Source organism: Heterodontus francisci, chromosome 31, assembly GCF_036365525.1.
Source record: "Heterodontus francisci isolate sHetFra1 chromosome 31, sHetFra1.hap1, whole genome shotgun sequence".
In the NCBI taxonomy this organism is placed as follows: Eukaryota; Metazoa; Chordata; class Chondrichthyes; order Heterodontiformes; family Heterodontidae; genus Heterodontus; species Heterodontus francisci.
Genome location: NC_090401.1, coordinates 41,872,817 through 41,893,988, shown reverse-complemented (window position 1 = coordinate 41,893,988; position 21,172 = coordinate 41,872,817). Strand labels below are relative to the sequence as shown.

The following is a 21,172-nucleotide window of genomic DNA, read 5'->3' as shown; positions in this document are numbered from 1 at the left end:
TTCTCAAGGGCAATTAGGGATGGGCGATAAATGCTGGCCTGGCCAGTGACGCCCACATCCCATGAATGAATAAAAAAGAAAACACTTTCAGGTTAGTTGCTGATGAATTTCCACTGGCTGTTGTTGAATTAGTAGAAATGTTTGGCGCTTTGTACAGCTACTTAAAGTTGAAGTCCACATGTGGCACATGATAAATTCCTTGGTTCTCACTTCAAGGTTTCGGCTCAGACCACTTGCTCCCAGACATGGGGGCTGTAGTTTCTATCCCCCTTGGCCTGCAGCACGATTGGGAGAATGAGCAGAGGTGACACAGAGGAGGGCAAGCTGCTCCAAGATGGGGGAGGAGGATAAGGAAGAGGAGGAAGAAGGGCTCTCACCAGGAGGCCATGTCTACCAAGGGTCTACAGGAAACAACATTGCCTATGGATACAGAGGTGACTGTGACCCTGAACTTTTTCACGTCAGGCTTCTTCTAGGCTGGAGCCTCCACAATCTCCAACATCTTGCAGTTCACCACCCACTGTTGTATAATGGAGGTCACTAGCGCTCTGTATGCCAAAAGAGGATTGGAGCGAGAATACTCCTCGTAGTGCACGGTGCCATTGACTGCACACAGTAACACTTTGCAGGAGCCACATGTAAATTCAGAGATGCATCACAACTGGAAGGGGTTCCACTCCCTCAATGTCCAGCTGGTGTGCAACCCTACCACAATGCATCATGCAGGTTAACGCCTGGTAGCCTGACAGCAATCATGATGACTTATTCTGTGCCAGTCCACTGTACCATCAGCATTTGAGTCACCAGGAGAAGGCAGAGGATGGTTATTGGGTGACCAAGAGCTATCTGCTGAACACATGCCTCACGACTCTGGTGCACAACCCACACACAGCTGAGCAGCACATAATGAGAGCCATGCTGCGACATGAAATGTAATTGAGCTGACCACTGCGATGCCGAAGCACCATTGCTTGAACACTCTGGAGGAGTCATGCAGTACTCGCCAGAGTGCATGTCACAATTTGTCGTGGTCTGCTGCATCCTGCACAGCCTTGCTATCATAAGAGTACAGCCACTGCCACCAGGTACACAGCGAGCAGCTGAGAAAGAGGAGGAGAAGGAGGGGGAAAGGAGGAAGCAACTAACACATCCCCTTTCCGGTTGGGTTCCCCTTGACTGGCTCAGCCAACTGCGGTACCAGTGAACACAACCCCAATTCCCCATTCACCAATAGTCCCACAGCTTCCCTTCTCTTTCTTACTGATTATCATGTCGTCCTGGCCACAATGCTGAAATAAAAACCACCAAAAAAACAAAGATTCAAAACTAACTTTATCAATCAAACCATATAATATTCCATACAAAAGTCAACTAATTATCCTTGTGCATTTCCTTAGTGCCTGTCTTCGGTGTGCCTTTGCCAGTCGTAGAGCTCCTGTGCACTGCTATCCCAGTGGCTGCAGCATGGATGGTGCAAGGCTGCTGACTTCAGTGGTGGAAACTGCAGATGGCCTTGCAGGACTACCTCGAGCAGCTCTGGCCCTAGAAGGCCTGGCTTTGGATTTCATCGCCATTGCATGGGCGACAGCAGTCTGGGCTGGATATCTGATAGACAACAGCAAAAGCACTGGCAGTGGCAGGAGGACGAATACGGTTATCCTGAGAGGAGACCAGGCTCGTGCTGCATGGTGCCACTGCCACTCCCCCGAAGCAGCGCCTCAGCAATCCTACCAATGTGTTGGAGGATAGATTGTTGTTAGTCCCTGCCAGCGCCTTTGAACGCTGGTATTCGCAGCCTTGATGGGAGCAGTCTGAGCCTGTATGACTCCAATCTGAGCTTCTACTGCAGCACTCAAGGGTTGAGTGGCTTCTGCTTGTGCTGCAATGGAAGCTGAGATATCGGCCATCAGATGCTGCATAATAAATAAAAACAAGAAATGCTGGAACCACTCAGCAGGTCTGGCAGCATCTGTGAAAAGAGAAGCAGAGTTAACGTTTCAGGTCAGTGACCCGTTAACTCTGCTTCTATTTCCACAGATGCTGCCAGACCTGCTGAGTGGTTCCAGCATTTCTTGTTTTTATTTCAGATTTCCAGCATCCGCAGTATTTTGCTTTTATTATTATGCTGCATCATTGTTGGGTCCGCAAGTCTGGTAATGGAGTTGGCCACCACTTCCATGTTAGAAAGGATGAGCTCCAAGCTCTGTGCAACACTGGTACCAGACTCCTCCATGCTCCTTGACTGTGACTGTAGGTTTTCTGGCAGATCAGCCAATGCACCAAGCATTTGATTCTGCATAACCATCAGCTTTTTCTGTAGGTCACCCCATCGATGTCCTCATCTGAGTCCTCTGCACTGGAACTTATGAGTCACTTCACCTTATGGTGAATTGGCACCTCTACTACTCTTTATCCCTGCCCTGGCCACTTGTGTCCAGTGTCTCACCACATGCAGATCCCACCCCTAAGCTGCCCTCAAAAATACACGTAGTGTCAGTATCTGTGCTGGTGGCTGTAAGTGTGAGATTGATTGACAGTGTTTCTTCATTATCAGTCTCTTCTTCTTCTGCCATTTCTTGCTGTTGCAACACTGCCTAGCCAGATGGCAGTTCTTGGGTATCTGAAAGGAGAAAGACACAAGGGTAAGTTCATGGTGAGGAGAGGGGGGGAAAGCAAGAAGTGCACACTTAGACCATCTTCAGCTTATAAATCAGAAAAGGTTGTGTGATGAAAGGTAAGTCGGATGTGAGAAGGAAGGTTGGGGATAAGCGTACTGTCATCTTCAATCCTTTCAGCCTCGCCATTGGATCCAGCCTCATTCATGGCTGCTCCAAAAATGCCGAGCACCATCTCCTCCATTGGGGTTAGAACATGCAGCCATGCCTGACCCCCGGCGGTTCTCCTGCAAGAGTGAGGGAAGGGGTCAGTGACTGTGGTGCAATGTATTTGGGTGATGTGTGTGTCATGGTTGAATAGCTGACAGTGTGTGCAAGCTGTGAGATGTGGGTGTGAGGCTTGCAGCAGTGCTAAGTGTATGAGGGTGAGATCAAGCTATGAATGTGAGGAATGAGTCATGTTTGACAGAGATTGTTGGGAGGTGAGTGAAGGGGCGGTAGTACATTGAGCCAGTATGTGAGGCCAACAGTTCACCTGCATTTGAAGATGCATTCACTGACCTTAACCACTTGTACAAGGTCACTGAACTTCTTGCGACACTGCATTACACTGTTGGCATTGACCGCAATGGCTATCTGCTCCTACTGCCTTTGCAGTGACTATCCAGAGGGCATCCTGGTGTACCAACGCCTCTAGTGCTGCATCAGTGAACCTTGGAGCAGGCTGTCTGTCCTCCTGCACCATTTTTCTCCAGAACCATTTTTCAGTGTTCTTCTGCTAAGACACTCTTCCTCAGCCACTTCCAGAACCCAGTGCATTTAAAATACAGTTCCCCTTTAGTAGTGCAGGCTAGCTTTAACTTGTGTCCCCTGCTCAGGAATGGAGCCACACAGCCGCACACTTAGTGCTGGCTCGCATGTCCAATACTACCTGCATTGGAAGCATTGGGTCGGGGGTTAATTGCCCATAGAGATCCTTGTGTCTGTTTTTGGGCCTTATTGAATTTTGCAGCAATTGTCTTAAGGTAAAACAACTCAAAAGCAAAATACCAGGGACACTGGAAATCTGAAATAAAAAAAGAAAATGCTGGAAATACTCAGCAGATCTGGCAGCATCTGTGGACAGAGAAACAGAATTAACACTTACCATGATGTAAGTTTACAAACCTGATATAATAACTCTGTTTCTCTCTCCACAATTGTCTTATGGTGCCTGTGGTGTTAAATGATCCACTGTGCAATCAGAATTCGATGAAGCCAAAAATGCACTGTTAAATACTATTAAGGGAATTGCAGGGAAGGTGTGAATTAGATTCAACGTGCAGTCTATTGTTAATCAACAGATTTGTGGACATATTAATCAGCAGCTGCTGGGTTCAGATGCAGGCTCTAAATGCCTCAATTAGAAATCTGTTATTTAACGAAACAACGGCTGGTTACTGAAAATGAAGTTTCTCCTGATAACGCAGAGCATGCACAGAGCGATCACCGACCTCATCGGTGTGTCTGAATCTTTGCCAGCTTGCTGGTGTGGGGTTTGGAGACAGTGACAGCCTTTGAGGGGATTTGGGTTCAATTTGCTTTTTTTGTGTCAAATTGAGCAGCGCCATTTTATTACTGGCAGCTGCCTGAGACGTCGCAGACAGTGACGTTTCAGTCAATGAGGCTGCATTTGTGCATGTGCCAGTACTGCGACACATAGTGGTTGTGTTGTCAGCAAAAGCAACCTACTGAAAATAACCAGGGTAGCTTTTAATATAATTTTTATATGCTAATGTATTTCAAGAATGTATTGTTTTGTATTTACCAGAGATTAGGCAATTCCCAACCACATCAGAGCACATCCTACTTAGATAAAAAAGGATGGTATTTCCAAATTAAAATCAATATAAAGTAATTGAAATGACAATCAGTAAATCCAAATTGATGAGATAGTCCCATGTGGTGTCCAATAATTATTGAATATTTCAAGAATGCAAGGTCTAATGTTTCTGATTTGTTTTCTCTCTCTCATAGGCTTATAGTCAGTGCTATTCAACAGAAGGACTGTCTTTTAAAAATTGTAAATGGTGTCACTAAACTCATTTATTATTCAATGCTGTTTTGATGAATTCACGTCAAATTAATGAATCTACATTAGGTAAATACTTCAATCCAGTCATAAATAATACAAAAGAATCCAACCATGAACCCAAAACAATGCAACTAAACTATTCAAGATAATCTTACACACAAAACAAATTTGGAGGAATACATCAGGTCTGAGCTGTTTCAAGGCCCTAATTACTGAATTAGTAGCCTGTGAGAAACAACATATCTCTGAAACTATGTATATCAAATGTCGGTGTCAATGAGGAACTAATCACACAATGTATTAGTGATTCAACTGCACAAATTGAAGTTATTGGAAAAAGTCTACATATGTAATTCATTGCAGAGAAAACTGATTACAAATCTCGCCAAAACAGTTAACTGAATCAAGCTGACGAACCAAAGGAGAGATAGAGAAAGTGTCATACCGATAAATAGAAACCTGAAGTAACAGAAGATTTGTTGGCCACAGTGTTGGGGTGTATGCACAAAGAATAAAAGTGGACTGAGTCACTGTGCAGAATGGTAAGGATGACAGAAAATGTGGTGATATCATGTACTGACATGCCCAAATCATTGTTGGAGTGTTGCAGACAACTGTTTCCAACTTCATGGAAGAGGTTGTATAGCCTAAATGAGGAGTGTCACAGTAAGGTCTCATTTTTTAAATCATTCTTCAAGATGTGAGCATCGCTGGCAAAGCTGCTATTTATTGCCCTTGAGAAGGTGGTGGTGGGCGTTCTTCTTAAACCGCCTGTTGTCTATGTGAAGGTGCTTCCAACACTGCTGTTGACTAGGGAGTTCCAGAAGTTGACTCAGCAGCAATGAAGGAATGGTAACATATGTCCAAGTCAGGATGGTGCATGACTAGGAAAGGAACTTGGAGTTAATGGTGTTCTCATGCACCTGATGTCTTTGTCCTTCTACGTAGTGCAAGTCAAGGGTTTGGAAGGTTGTATTATCCTGTAGATAGTGCACACTGCAGCCATGGTAAGTCACAGTGGAGGGAATGGATGTTTAAGCTAATGTTTTATCCTGGGTGGTGTTGCAGCTGCACCCATCCAGTGAAGTGGAGAATATTCTATAACATTCCTGACTTTTGCCTAATGTCCTTTAGGGAAGGAAATCTGCTGTCCTTACCTGGTCTGGCCTACATGTGATTTCAGATCTACAACAATGTGGTTGACTCTTAAATGCCTCTGAAATGGCCTAGCAAGCCACTCAGTTGTTTCTAACCAATATGAAGTCATAAAAACAGAATGATGGACCACCAGGCATCGACCTAGGCACCAGAAACGACAATGGCAAACCCAGCCCTGTTGACCGTGCAAAGTCCTCCTTACTAACATCTGGGGGCTTGTGCCAAAGCTGGGAGAGCTGTCCTACAGACTAGTCAAGCAACAGCCTGACATGGTCATACTCACAGAATCATACTTTACAATGCCCCTGACACTGCCATCACCATCCCCGGGTAGGTCCTGTCCCACCGGCAGGACAGACCCAACAGTGGTGGCGGCACTGTGGTATACAGTCGGGAGGGAGTTGCCCTGGGAGTCTTCAACATCGATTCCGGACCCCATAAAGTCTCATGGCCATGGTCAAACATGGGCAAGGAAACCTCCTGCTGATTACCACCTACCGCCGTCCCTCAGTTGATGCATCAGTACTCCTCCATGTTGATCACCACTTGGAGGAAGAACTGAGGGTGGCAAGGGCGCAGAATGTACTCTGGGTGGCAGACATCAATATGCATCACCAAGAGTGGCTCGAGCTGGCCAAGTCAAAAGGACATAGCTGCTGGACTGGGTATGCAGCAGGTGGTGTGAGAACCAACAAGAGGGAAAAACATACTTGACCTTGTCCTCACCAATCTGCCTGCCGCAGATGCATCTGTCCTTGACTAATTGGTAGGAGTGACCACCGCAAAGTCCTTGCGGAGACAAAGTCCCACCTTCACATTGAGGATATCCTCCATCATGTTGTGTGGCACTACCACCATGCTAAACGGGATAGATTTCGAACAGATCTAGCAATGCAAAACTGGGCATCCATGAGGCGCGGTGGGCCATCAGCAGCAGCAGAATTGTACTCAACCACAATCTGTAACCTCATGGCCCGGCATAGTCCCCACTCTACCGTTACCATAAAGCCAGGAGACCACACCTGGTTCAATAAAGAGTGCAGGAGGGCATGCCAGGAGCAGCACCAGGCAGACCTCAAAATGAGGTGTCAACATGCTGAACCTACAACCCAGGAGTATTTGTGTGCCGAACTGCGTAAGCAGCATGCGATAGACAGAGCTAAGCGATCCCATAACCAACGGATCAGATCTATGCTCTGCAGTCCTGCCACATCCAGCCGTGAATGGTGGTGGACAATTAAACAACTAACTGGAGGTGGTGGCTTCACAAATATCCACATCCTCAATGATGGGGGAGCCCAGCACATCAGTGCAAAAGATAAGGCTGAAGCATTTGCAACAATCTTCAGCCAGACGTGCTGAGTTGATGATTCATCTTGGCCTCCTCCTGAAGTCCCTAGCATCACAGATGCCAATTCGATTCACTCCGCGTGATATCAAGAAACGACTGAAAGCACTGGATACTGCAAAGGCTATGGGTGCTGACAATATTCTGGCAATAGTACTGAAGACCTGTGCTCCAGAACTTGCCGCGCCCCTAGCCAAGCTGTTCCAGTACAGCTACAACACTGACATCTACCCTGCAATGTGGAAAATTGCCCAGGTATGTCCTGTACACAAAAAGCAGGATAAGTCCAAACCAGCAAATTGCTGCCCCATCAGTCTACTCTCAATCATCAGTAAAGTGATGGAAGGTGTCATGAACAGTGCCATCAAGCGGCACTTGCTTCGCAATAAAATGCTCAGTGACGCTCAGTTTGGGTTCCGCCAGGGCCACTCAGCTCCTGACCTCATTACAGCCTTGGTTCAAACATGGACAAAAGAGCTGAACTCAAGAGGTGAGGTGAGAGTCACTGCCCTTGACATCAAGCCAGCATTTGACTGAATATGGCATCAAGATGCCCTAGCAAAACTGAAGTTAACGGGAATCAGGGGGAAAGCTCTCCACTGGTTGGAGTTGTACCTAGTGCAAAGGAAGATGGCTGTGGTTGTTGGAGGTCAATCATCACAGCTCCAGGACATCACTGCAGGAGTTCCTCAGGGTAGTGTCCTAGGCCCAACCATCTTCGCCTGCTTCATCAATGACCTTCCTTCAATCATAAGGTCAGAAGTGGGGTTGTTCGCTGATGATTGAACAATGTTCAGCACCATTCGCGACTCCTCAGATACTGAAGCAGTCCGTGTAGAAATGCAGCAAGACCTGGACAATATCCAGGCTTGGGCTGATAAGTGGCAAGTAACATTCGCACCACACAAGTGCCAGGCAATGACCATCTCCAACAAGAGAGAATCTAACCATCTCCCCTTGACACTCAATGGCATTATGATCGCTGAATCCCCCGCTATCAATATCCTCGGGGTTACCATTGAACAGAAACTGAACTGGAGTAGCCATATAAATACCGTAGCTATAAGAGCAGGTCAGAGGCTTGGAGCCCTGCGGTGAGTAACTCACCTCGTGATTCCCCAAAGCCTGTCCAGACATAAATCAGGAGTGTGATGGAATACTCTCCACTTGCCTGGATGGGTGCAGCTCCAACAATACTCAAGAAGCTCGACACCATCCACGACAAAGCAGCCCACTTGATCGGCACCCCGTCCACAAACATTCACTCCCTCCACCACCGACATACAGTGGCAGCAGTGTGTACCATCTACAAGATGCACTGCAGCAACACACAAAGGCTCCTTAGACAGCACCTTCCAAACCCGCGACCTCTACCAACTAGAAGTACAACAGTAGCAAATGCATGGGAACATCACCACCTGCAAGTTCCCCTCCAAGTCACACACCATCCTGACTTGGAAATATATCGCCGTTCCTTCACTGTCGCTGGGTCAAAATCCTGGAACTCCCTTCCTAACAGCACATGTAACCAGCTCACATGGACTGCAGTGGTTCAAGAAGGCAGCTCAGCACCACCTTCTCAAGGGCAATAAGGGATGGGCAATAAATGCTGGCCTAGCCAGCGATGCCCACATCCCATGAATGAATAAAAAAAAATGGTGGAAAGGCTCTGGGGTGTCAGCAGGTGAGCCACTTGCAACACGATATCTTGCCTCTGACCTCGAGTAGCCATGGCATTGATGCAGGTATTCCAGATGAGTTTTTGGTCTATGGTAAACCCCAAGATATTGGTGGTGGTGGCCTCAACAATGGTAATGCCTTTGAATGTCAAGAGGAAGTGGTTAGGTTCCCTATTGTTGGAGATGGTTATCGCCTGGCACTTGTGTGACATGAATGCTACTTGTTGCTTATCAGTTCAAGCTAGGATTTTGTCCAGGTCTTGCTACATGCTCATAGAATCACAGAAGATTACATAATGGAAGGAGATCATTCGGCCTTATGTGTCCATGCCATGTGACAAACAGCCATCCAGCTTAATCCCACTTTCCAGCTCTTGGTCCATAGCCTTGTAGGTTACGGCACTTCAAGTGCATGTCCAAGTACTTTTTAAATGTTATGAGGGATTCTGCTTCTACCGCTCTTTCCACAGTGAGTTTCAGATCTCCACCAATCTCTGGGTGAAAAACATTTCCCTCGAATCCCCTGTAAACTTCCGACTTCTTATCCTAAATTTATGCCCCCTTGTTAAGGACCCCCTCAAACAAAAGGAATAGGGCCTTACTATCCACTCTATCTACACCCCTCATAATTTTAAACACTTCAATTAGGTTTCCCCACAGCTTCCTCTGTTCCAAAGGAGGGGGAGTGGCAATTTTGGTCAAGGAAACTATTACAGCTGTGAGGAGGGATGGTATGTTGGAAGGTTCATATGGATTGAGCTAAGGAACAAAAAAAGGGCAACCACACTGCTGGGAGTGTACTATCTACCCCCAAACTGTCAGAGGGAGATAGAAGAGCAGATATGTAGGCAAGTCTCTGAGAAGTGCAAGAACAATAGAGCAGTAATAGTAGGGGATTTTAACTACCCCAATATTAACTGGGTTAGTTTTAGTGCAAAAGGAATTGAGGGAGCAGAATTCTTGAGGTGCATTCAGGAGAACTTTTTTGTCCAGTATGTAGCAAGTCCAACAAGAGAGGGTGCAGTTTTAGGCTTAGTTTTAGGAAATGAAGATGGGTAGGTCGAAGGAGTGGCAGTGGGAGAGCATTTTGGTAGGAGCGATCATCATTCAGTCAGTTTTAACATAATTATGGAAAAGGACAGAGAGAGAACAGGAATTAGAGTTCTCAATTGGGGCAAGACCAATTTTACTAAACTGACGAGTGATTTAGTGAAAGTGGACTGGAAACAGCTACTTGAAGGTAAATCAGTGTCAGAACAGTGGGAGGCATTCAAAGGGGAGATTCAAGAGCATCAGGGTAAACATGTTCCCACAAAGCAAAAGGGAGAGGCGGACAAATCTAGAGCCCCATGGATGCCAAGGAGCCTACAGGGTAAGATAAGGCAGAAAATGAAAGCTTATGTCCGACACCCAGAATTCAATACTACAGAAAGCCGAGAGGAGTATAGAAAGTGGAGGGGTGAAATCAAAAAGAAAATTAGGAAAGCAAAGAGAGGGCATGAAAAATTATTGGCAAGCAAAATCAAGGTGAACCCAAAGATGTTTTATCAATACATTAAGAGTAAGATGATAACTAAGGAGAGAATGGGGCCCATAAAAGACCAAAAGGGTAACCTATGTTTCGGAGCGGAAGATATTGGTATGGTTCTTAATGAATACTTTGTGCCTGTCCTCACAAAAGAGGGGGACGATGCAGATATTGTAGTTAAGGAGGAACAGTGTGAAGTATTGGATATCGGGAGAGAGGAAGTATTAGTGGGATTAGCATCCTTGAAAGAATGATAAATCTCCAGGGCCAGATGAAATGTATCTAAGGCTGTTAAAAGAAGCAACAGAGGACATAGCAGAGGGTCTGACAATTATTTTCCAGTCCTCACTGGATACAGGTGTGGTGCCGGCGAATTAGAGAATTGCTAACGTTTTACCTCTGTTAAAAAGGGAGCAAAGGATAGACTGAATAATTACAGGCTCGTCAGTCTAACCTCAGTAATGGGCAAATTATTGGAATCTATTCTGAGAGATAGGATAAACTGTCACTTAGAAAGGCACGGGTTAATCAAGGATAGTTAGCATGGATTTGTTAAGGGAAGATCTTGTTTGACCAACTTGATCCAATTTTTTGAAGAAGTAGCAAGGAAGATAGATGAGCGTAGTGCAGTTGATGTGGTCGCATGGATGTTAGCAAGGCTTGTGACAAGGTCCCACATGGCAGATTGATTAAAAAAATAAAATCCCATGGGATCCAGGGAAATGCAGCAAGGTGGATACAAAATTGGCTCAGTGGCCGGAAACAAAGGGTAATTGTTGATGGCTGTTTTAATGACTGGAGAGCTGTTTCCAGTGGCGTTCTGCATGGCTCAGTACTGGATCCCCTGCTTTTTTGTGGTGTATATTAATGATTTGGACGTAAATGTAGGGGGCAGGATCAAGAAGTTTGCGGACAACACAAAGATTGGCCATGTAGTAGATAGCGAGGTGGATAGCTGTCCTTGATGGCCTGGTCAGATGGGCAGAAAAGGGCAAATGGAATTCAACCTGGAGAGGTGCGAGGTGATGCATTTGGGGAGGTCAAACAAGGCAAAGGAATACAAGATTAATGGGAAAATACTGAGACGTGTAGAGGAAGTAAGGGACCTTGGAGTGAATGTCCACAGATCCCTGAAGGTAGCAAGACAGGTCAATAAGGTGGTTAAGAAGGCATATGAATCCTTTCCTTTATTAGCCGAGGTATAGAGTACAAGAGCAGGGAGGTTATGCTGGAACTGTATAACCCATTGATTAGGCACAACTTGAGTACTGTGTGCAGTTCTGGTCACCTCATTACAGAAAGGATGTAACTGCACTAGAGAGTGTACAGAGGAGATTTACGAGGATGTTGCTAGGAGTGGAAAAATGCAGCTCTGAGGAAAGATTGGATAGGCTGGGATTGTTCTCCTTGGAACAGAGAAGGCTGAGGGGAGATTTGATTGAAATGTACAAAACTTTGAGGGGCTTGGATAGAGTGGAGGTGAAGGGTCTGTTCACCTCAGCAGAGAGGTCAGTGACGAGGGGACATAGCTTTAAAGTGACTGGTAGAAAGATTAGAGGGGAGATGAGGAAAAACTTTATCACCCAGAGGGTGGTGATGGGCTGGAACTCACTGCCTGAAAGGGTAGTTGAGGCAGAGACCCTCAATTCATTCAAAAGGAGACTGGATATACATCTCATGTGCCATAAGCTGCAGAGCTACGGACCAAATGCTGGAAGGCTGGATTAGAATAGGTGGATCGTTTTTTGGCTGGCACAGACACGATGGGCCAAGTGGCCTCTTTCTGTGCCTTAAACCTTCTATGATTATATCTGTAGCATTTTGTTTTTATTATTATAGTTATTGGCTGGGTTGGGTTTGTCCTGCTTTTTGTGGACAAGACATACCTGGGCAATTTTCCACACTGTTGTGTAGATGGCAGTGTCATAGCTGTGCTGGAACAGATTTGCCATGCATGTGGCTGGTTCTGGAGCACAGCTTCTTCACCACTACACCCGGACATTGTCAGAGACTGTAGCCTTTGCTACAACTAATGCATACAGTCATTTCTTGATATCCTGTGGAATCTATCAAATTGACTGAAGTCTGTAATGGTGGTGACCTCAGGAGGAGATTAAAGTTACTGTCATTCAGAGCTAGAGATTCATCACATGCAGGATAACAAAGGTTTATTTTACATGGTCTTCTGCTTGACATTTAAGTATGTACATTGAGTATGTACATTAAGATTTGGAATTCCAGGAAACTTCATCACAATCCTGCAATTGCTCCATGATGATATGACTGTAACTATCATGGGTGGGAGATCTGAAACAAATGCCTTCAAAATATGGACGGGTGTTTAGCAAGATTATGTGATAGCCCCGTACTATTTACAATCTACCTGACAGTGGCTATTCATCTCATCAAAGATCAACTGCCCTCTGGTGTGAGTATTAAATACCACCTAGATGGAAAACCCTTTAACCTCAGTCGCCTCCGTGCCAAAACTAAACAGACCACCATAGGCAAACATGATCTACAGCTTGTGGATGACTGCAGTGTCGTTAACCACTCTGCACCAGATTTGCAAGCCACTCTCCATCTCTTCAATTCTGCACACAAGAGACTTGGCCTGTCCTTAAATGTTGCCAAAACTCACACCGAGTCACCCAAATATTCCACGCCCCATATATGTTGAAGGAGAGACTCTGGAATATGTTGAGCACTTCAATTAGCTTGGCAGCCACCTCTCTCAAAAGGCCACCATTGACAAGGAGATACAACACCAAATCAGCTGTGCCAGCTCAGTCTTCTACAAACTATAGTAAGTATTTGACAACAAGACCTCTGCAAGTCAACAAAAGTCCTAGTGAGCAGAGCAGTTTTTGTCACCACACTCCTGTACTGCAGTGAGACCTGGACTGTGTATCAGTGACACAGAACAGCTCTAGAGAATTTCCATCAGCAATGCCTCTGCTGCATCCTCCAGCTTCAATGGGAGGACCATCGAACAAAGGCTAGTATCCTTCTTGGTCAGCTCCACAAGCATTCAGGCAAAACTCCTGAAAAATCAACTTCAATGGACTGGACACTGTGCCCGGATGGCCAAAAACAGTCTCCTCCACCAGATCCTGTTTTCTCAACTCTCAGATGGCCAGTGTTCCAGGGAAGGACAAAGAAAACACTTCAAAGACACTTTGAAACACGGCAACATTGACATTGATAACTGGGAGGAGCTTGCTACCAATCATTCAAAATGGTGACAGGTCTATCAAACTGCATTATGCTTTGAGTCCGAACGCCTTAATGATGAGGCAGAGTGGTGGCAGAGAGGAAAAGAAAAGGAAGCAAATCTTGCACTCCAGATCCCACTATCTTGTGGGACGGCCTGCCCCATATGCCCAAAGATTTACGGGTCGAGAATCGGCCTTTCAGTCACATGAAGACCCATGGCAGAAACTCGCAACCCTGCGTAGACATCATCCTCGATCGAGGGACACCAGACAATGACATTAAGTATATAAAGCTTAAGTGCACTGTCATGTTTGCTGACCATTCCATTATTCGAGGATATCCTACACTACACTGCACTGAAAGCAGGCACTTTTTGATTTATTAAAGACTGAACCAATCACTACACCAAGCCAGGTGGTAAACTATTTCCTTCCACAGGTCATTTGATATAAGCGAGCTGAGATGCTAGTCCCTAGTGCAATGGCGCAATGTGTTTGAGTACTGTACCATAACAGTGATAAAGGGTCAGGACCTGAGTTACGACAGGGAGCAGACCTAGTATTATGATCACATGGGGCTGGATTTTATGTCGGGCGGATGGGAGCTGGCCACCGACATAAAGGTCAGTGGCGAATCCGCTTCCGCCCAGCCAGCAGCTCTTAGTCCCAGCAGCGCCACTGGGACCGGTGGCCACTGCTAGGACTGCAGCCCAGCTGAGGACTTGAATTAGAATTAGAACATTACAGCGCAGTACAGGCCCTTCGGCCCTCGATGTTGCGCCGACCTGTGAAACCATCTGACCTACACTATTCCATTTTCATCCATATGTCTATCCAATGACCACTTAAATGCCCTTAAAGTTGGCGAGTCTACTACTGTTGCAGGCAGGGCGTTCCACGCCCCTACTACTCTCTGAGTAAAGAAACTACCTCTGACATCTGTCCTATATCTATCACCCCTCAACTTAAAGCTATGTCCCCTCGTGTTTGCCATCACCATCCGAGGAAAAAGACTCTCACTATCCACCCTATCTAACCCTCTGATTATCTTATATGTCTCTATTAAGTCACCTCTCCTCCTCCTTCTCTCCAACGAAAACAACCTCAAGTCCCTCAGCCTTTCCTCGTAAGACCTTCCCTCCATACCAGGCAACATCCTAGTAAATCTCCTCTGCACCCTTTCCATAGCTTCCACATCCTTCCTATAATGCGGTGACCAGAACTGCACGCAATACTCCAGGTGCGGTCTCACCAGAGTTTTGTACAGCTGCAGCATGACTTCGTGGCTCCGAAACGCGATCCCCCTACTAATAAAAGCTAACACACCATATGCCTTCTTAACAGCCCTATTAACCTGGGTAGCAACCTTCAGGGATTTATGCACCTGGACACCAAGATCTCTCTGTTCATCTACACTACCAAGAATCTTCCCAATAGCCCAGTACTCTGCATTCCTGTTACTCCTTCCAAAGTGAATCACCTCACACTTTTCCGCGTTAAACTCCATTTGCCATCTCTCAGCCCAGCTCTGCAGCCTATCTATGTCCCTCTGAACCCTACAACATCCTTCGGCACTATCCACAACTCCACCGACCTTCGTGTCATCCGCAAATTTACTAACCCACCCTTCTACACCCTCTTCCAGGTCATTTATAAAAATGACAAACAGCAGTGGCCCCAAAACAGATCCTTGCGGTACACCACTAGTAACTAAACTCCAGGATGAACATTTGCCATCAACCACCACCCTCTGTCTTCTTTCAGCTAGCCAATTTCTGATCCAAAGCTCTAAATCACCTTCAACCCCATACTTCCGTATTTTCTGCAATAGCCTACCGTGGGGAACCTTATCAAACGCCTTACTGAAATCCATATACACCACATCCACTGCTTTACCCTCATCCACCTGTCTGGTCACCTTCTCGAAAAACTCAATAAGGTTTGTGAGGCACGACCTACCCGTCACAAAACCGTGCTGACTATCGATAATGAACTTATTCTTTTCAAGATGATTATAAATCCTGTCTCTTATAACCTTTTCCAACATTTTACCCACAACCGAAGTAAGGCTCACAGGTCTATAATTACCAGGGCTGTCTCTACTCCCCTTCTTGAACAAGGGGACAACATTTGCTATCCTCCAGTCTTCCGGCACTATTCCTGTCGACAATGACGACATAAAGATCAAGGACAAAGGCTCTGCAATCTCCTCCCTAGCTTCCCAGAGAATCCTAGGATAAATCCCATCTGGCCCAGGGGACTTATCTATTTTCACACTTTCCAAAATTGATAACACCTCCTCCTTGTGAACCTCAATCCCATCTAGCCTAGTAGCCTGAATCTCAGTATTCTCGACAACATTTTCTTTCTCTACTGTAAATACTGACGCAAAATATTCATTTAACACTTCCCCTAGCTCCTCTGATTCCACACACAACTTCCCACTACTATCCTTGATTGGCCCTAATCTAACTCTAGTCATTCTTTTATTCCTGATATATCTATAGAAAGCCTTAGGGTTTTCCCTGATCCTATCTGCCAATGACTTCTCGTGTCCTCTCCTTGCTCTTCTTAGCTCTCCCTTTAGATCCTTCCTGGCTATCTTGTAACTCTCAAGCGCCCTAACTGAGCCTTCACGTCTCATCCTAACATAAGCCTTCTTCTTTCTCTTGACAAGCGCTTCAACTTCTTTCGTAAACCACGGCTCCCTTGCTCGACAACTTCCTCCCTGCCTCACAGGTACATACTTATCAAGGACACGCAGTAGCTGCTCCTTGAATAAGCTCCACATTTCGATTGTTCCCATCCCCTGCAGTTTCCTTCCCCAACCTACGCATCCTAAATCTTGCCTAATCGCATCATAATTTCCTTTCCCCCAGCTATAATTTTTGCCCTGCGGTATATACCTGTCCCTGCCCATCGCTAAGGTAAACCTAACCGAATTGTGATCACTATCACCAAAGTGCTCACCTACATCTAAATCTAACACCTGGCCGGGTTCATTACCCAGTACCAAATCCACTGTGACGTCCAACATGTGTCGGGTTCGGGTCGATTCGGGTTGCACTTCCGGGTCCAGCATTCGGGCTCGCGTTGGACACATTCTATCACAGATAATGGCGCAGTGGTTAGCACTGCAGCCTCACAGCTCCAGCGACCCGGGTTCGGTTCTGGGTACTGCCTGTGCGGAGTTTGCAAGTTCTCCCTGTGACCGTGTGGGTTTTCGCCGGGTGCTCCGGTTTCCTCCCACAGCCAAAGACTTGCAGGTTGCTAGGTAAATTGGCCATTGTAAATTGCCCTTAGCGTAGACAGGTGGTAGGAGAATAGTGGGGATGTGGTAGGGAAAATTGAATTAATGTAGGATTAGTATAAATAGGCGGTTGTTGGTCAGCACAGACTCGGTGGGCCGAAGGGCCTGTTTCAGTGCTGTATCTCTCTATGACTCTATAAGTGGCTCCAATGTTAATTTAATTTTTGAGCTAGAAAAGTGGTTTTGTTACAGTTCTTTTAAGCTTGTGCAGATCAGCAACAAAGTGAAAAACAGAAGATAAGTTAACTGACGGTCAGGTCGGGTCGGGCGTGGGAAAAAAATGGAAGGACTCGGGCTGGGTCGGGTTTTTTTTTGCAGACCCAAGCAGGCCTTTAGTTTTCCTCGCCATGGGAATTGGTCGCAAGCTGGCGAGGCAAGGGTGGTCGTTTGGGGGGAAGTGGGGCGTCTCAGGTCCCAGGGGGCGTAAAATTCCGGCCATGGTCTCTTTTCAGCATCCTCCAACCTGAATATTCTCTTCTAAATGTGCTGGCCTATGGGTGCAGATTGTGGGCAACACTTGCCAGGCAGTATTTATTGCCCATCCTTAGTTGCACAGAGACCATTAACAATCAATCACGTAATGCAAGACTGGAGACACGAGTTGGTGTGAACAAGTATTGCTGACAAATTCCCTTCCCTGAAGAACAATTCAACAGCTTTTATCATAATTTTTCTGGTGCCATCTTATAAATTAGCAGATTTAATGAATCCAGTTTCATAATTTTCCATGGCGGGATTTGAACTCATACTCTGAATTGCTAGTCTAGTATTCTACCATTACAGTTGCCATTTGTTAGATGTGAACATAAGCTGTGAGTATTTCATTGATCTGTGCTTTCATTGATCTCACCAAAGCCTTTGACCTCGTCAGCAGACGTCGTCTCTTCAGACTACTAGAAAAGATTGGATGTCCACCAAAGCTACAAAGTATCATCACCTCATTCCATGACAATATGAAAGGCACAATTCAACATGGCTGCACCTCATCAGACCCCTTTCCTATCCTGAGTGGTGTGAAACAGGGCTGTGTTCTCGCACCCACACTTTTTGGGATTTTCTTCTCCCTGCTGCTTTCACATGCGTTCAGGTCTTCTGAAGAAGGAATTTTCCTCCACACAAGATCAGGGGGCAGGTTGTTCAACCTTGCCCGTCTAAGAGCGAAGACCAAAGTACGGAAAGTCCTCATCAGGGAACTCCTCTTTGCTGACGATGCTGCTTTAACATCTCACACTGAAGAGTGCCTGCAGAGTCTCATCGACAGGTTTGCGGCTGCCTGCAATGAATTTGGCCTAACCATCAGCCTCAAGAAAATGAACATCATGGAGCAGGACGTCAGAAATGCTCCATCCATCAATATCGGCGACCACGCTCTGGAAGTGGTTCAAGAGTTCACCTACCTAGGCTCAACTATCACCTGTCTCTAGATGCAAAAATCAACAGGCGCATGAGAAAGGCTGCCACTGCTATGTCCAGACTGGCCAAGAGAGTGTGGGAAAATGGCGCACGGACACGGAACACAAAAGTCCGAGTGTATCAAGCCTGTGTCCTCAGTACCTTGCTCTATGGCAGCGAGGCCTGGACAACGTATGTCAGCCAAGAGCGACGTCTCAATTCATTCCATCTTCGCTGCCTCCGGAGAATACTTGGCATCAGGTGGCAGGACTGTATCTCCAACACAGAAGTCCTCGAGACGGCCAACATCCCCAGCTTATACACACTACTGAGTCAGCGGCGCTTGAGATGGCTTGGCCATGTGAGCCGCATGGAAGATGGCAGGATCCCCAAAAACACATTGTACAGCAAGCTCGCCACTGGTATCAGACCCACCGGCCGTCCATGTCTCCGCTTTAAAGACGTCTGCAAACGCGACATGAAGTCCTGTGACATTGATCACAAGTCGTGGGAGTCAGTTGCCAGCGTCCGCCAGAGCTGGCGGGCAGCCATAAAGGCGGGGCTAAAGTGTGGCGAGTCGAAGAGACTTAGCAGTTGGCAGGAAAAAAGACAAAAGCGCAAGGGGAGAGCCCACTGTGTAACAGCCCCGACAAACAAATTTTTCTGCAGCACCTGTGGAAGAGCCTGTCACTCTAGAATTGGCCTTTATAGCCACTCCAGGCGCTGCTCCACACACCACTGACCACCTCCAGGCACTTACCCATTGTCTTTCGCGATAAGGAGGCCAAAGAAGAAAAATTAGAAGACTATTTTACCATGGAAGGCATCATATCCCTGCCAGATCTTGCTTTCACTTGATATTCACTTTTGATAGGAGGTCACTTAGTAGTGATCAGAAGCAGGAATATTAAGCTTGAATCTTAAGTTGACTGTGCCATAATGGTACTAAACAACAGAAACCAAAACGTCCCAGGTTTTATTCCTGGTCTGTGGCTGCGTTAGTATTTCTCAATTCATCATGTTCCTGATGAGACTGACGTTTGTTGCTTACCACAACTGGTTTTCAACTTACATTTTTTTAATGCCACTCTTTCAGGTTCCCTATCCATAAGGATAAACATGCAACTTTCTCCCAGGCCTTAGCCAAAGCCTCTCTAAAGCTAATAACTACAAGTCAAGAGTCTTGCTGAGCTCTGGATGCCACCATTTTACTGCTCTGTTTCACTGGATTTTAGAATTGCACACCACCCTGTATTTCTGTTCCAAAAAAATGTACACTCCCATTATAACCAAATTATCTCAAAAGTTTTCAAAAAAACTTGTCTAATTTCTCAGTTCCTCCTACAAATGCCCTTCCACAACTCCCTCTTTCCTCATTGCCATGTCACATAAGCCAGCAACTACTTGAACTGGGATGCTTTAATGAGCTACATGAACCAATAACAGTACAGTGAAGTTGTCTTTAAGAACACTGTAGTGAAGCCCTGCAGAACTCATGCATCTACCATCAAATGAATGATTTAGATCTAACCTTAAGTTGTCTATACTGAAAACCTTCAGTCTGTCATCTGACAAATGGCTGTTAGATGACATAGACTAGAAGTTGATAAATTCTGAGTTTCTAACATATATATTTATTCAACACACCTGTTAGAGAGAAAAAAAGGAGATTTAAAGAAGTAACTTTTGTAGTTCTAACCTCTAATAGTCGTGACTCACTTGCTCACAGTAGTCGTTGCCCTCAATGTCGTCACTATTGGAATGTCCACCAGGACTCTGCACATCAATCCCATGACTCTCCAGGATTGCTGCTTCTTTGAAAAGAAGATTGATCAGAAACTAACTAAACTTAAACAACCTACATTGTGTACATTTTAAAAGCAAGCCCAATGCTGTACACACAAATATGGTTTTCAGCAGGGGTCATTAGATAGCAATCATGAGTAGAAGCTCTGGATGATATTCTCCTCCAAAGCCCAAGGATGCTGAGACCAATCATGTGCCTTTACTGTCACCTTGGCTGAAATTAGATAAGGCAGGGCAGACTGAAGGTGGAACCTAGGACCTTCTATTCAGTATGTCTTCACTGGTGAGCCTCAATTCTACTTATAATATTCTATTTAATTTCAGAAGAAATACATTCATTATTGACTTATTTTAAAAGGTTTACAAAAATTAAGTGTACCACTAAGCAGAAACACTTACTGCCACGTGGTCACTTTTAGTAGGATGGAGTTGACTACAGACAGAATGACATCTGTCCTACCCCACATTTGGTTAATACAGCTGTGTTTTCAGCACTGCGAGCTGAATGTCTGAATTTTGGCCTGCTGGACTATGATGTTTCATGTAAAGATCAGCGGAGAGCTGCTGGAAGTAGCAGTGACTAGAAACTGAATTGCAAACAACCAGATATTCAAAATCTGCAACTGTGTAGTTGTGAAGCAAGTATTCTATATCCTGTAAATAAACAAAAATCATTCCTGCAGAGGTTTCAATAGCCTTACCTATGTTTGCTCTTCTCTTCATCTCCTTCCGACGATTGGCAAACCAGTTATACACTTTCAGAGGGGTAACTCGTTCAAACTCTGATAACTTTTTACCTGTGTGAATAAAGAATATGCAGGAAAACTTACTAAATTTAAAAATACTTCATCATACATATATGCAAATTTAGTACAATAATTATCTGGTACCACTTTTTATATGTTTTTAGTATCTGCATCACTTTCCAGCTAACAACAGCTTCCCCACTAATGTATCACCAATGATAAAAAGTTCTCAATTATCCGAGCTGGACAAGAATTCATTAAAAGTTGCAAAGAATTTTTTCTTAAAAAGTAGAGGCTTGAT

General features: G+C 45.5%; 1 protein-coding gene across 8 annotated transcripts in view; it reads right to left on the bottom strand.

Moving 5' to 3' along the window:
* The window catches only part of LOC137347188 (homeobox-containing protein 1-like), a 98,142-nt gene that overhangs the window by 33,090 nt on the left and 43,880 nt on the right, over positions 1-21,172 (bottom strand). For 5 of the 8 annotated variants that reach the window (XM_068011388.1, XM_068011387.1, XM_068011389.1 and 2 more), the window contains 2 exons: positions 20,827-20,922; positions 20,039-20,133 (listed from right to left, as the gene is read on the bottom strand). In XM_068011388.1, coding sequence (XP_067867489.1) covers positions 20,039-20,133; positions 20,827-20,922 — 191 coding nt within the window. Of the gene's footprint in view, positions 1-20,018; positions 20,134-20,826; positions 20,923-21,172 lie in introns of all 8 variants that reach the window. The other 3 variants (XM_068011390.1, XM_068011391.1, XM_068011392.1) reach the window with 3 other exon arrangements.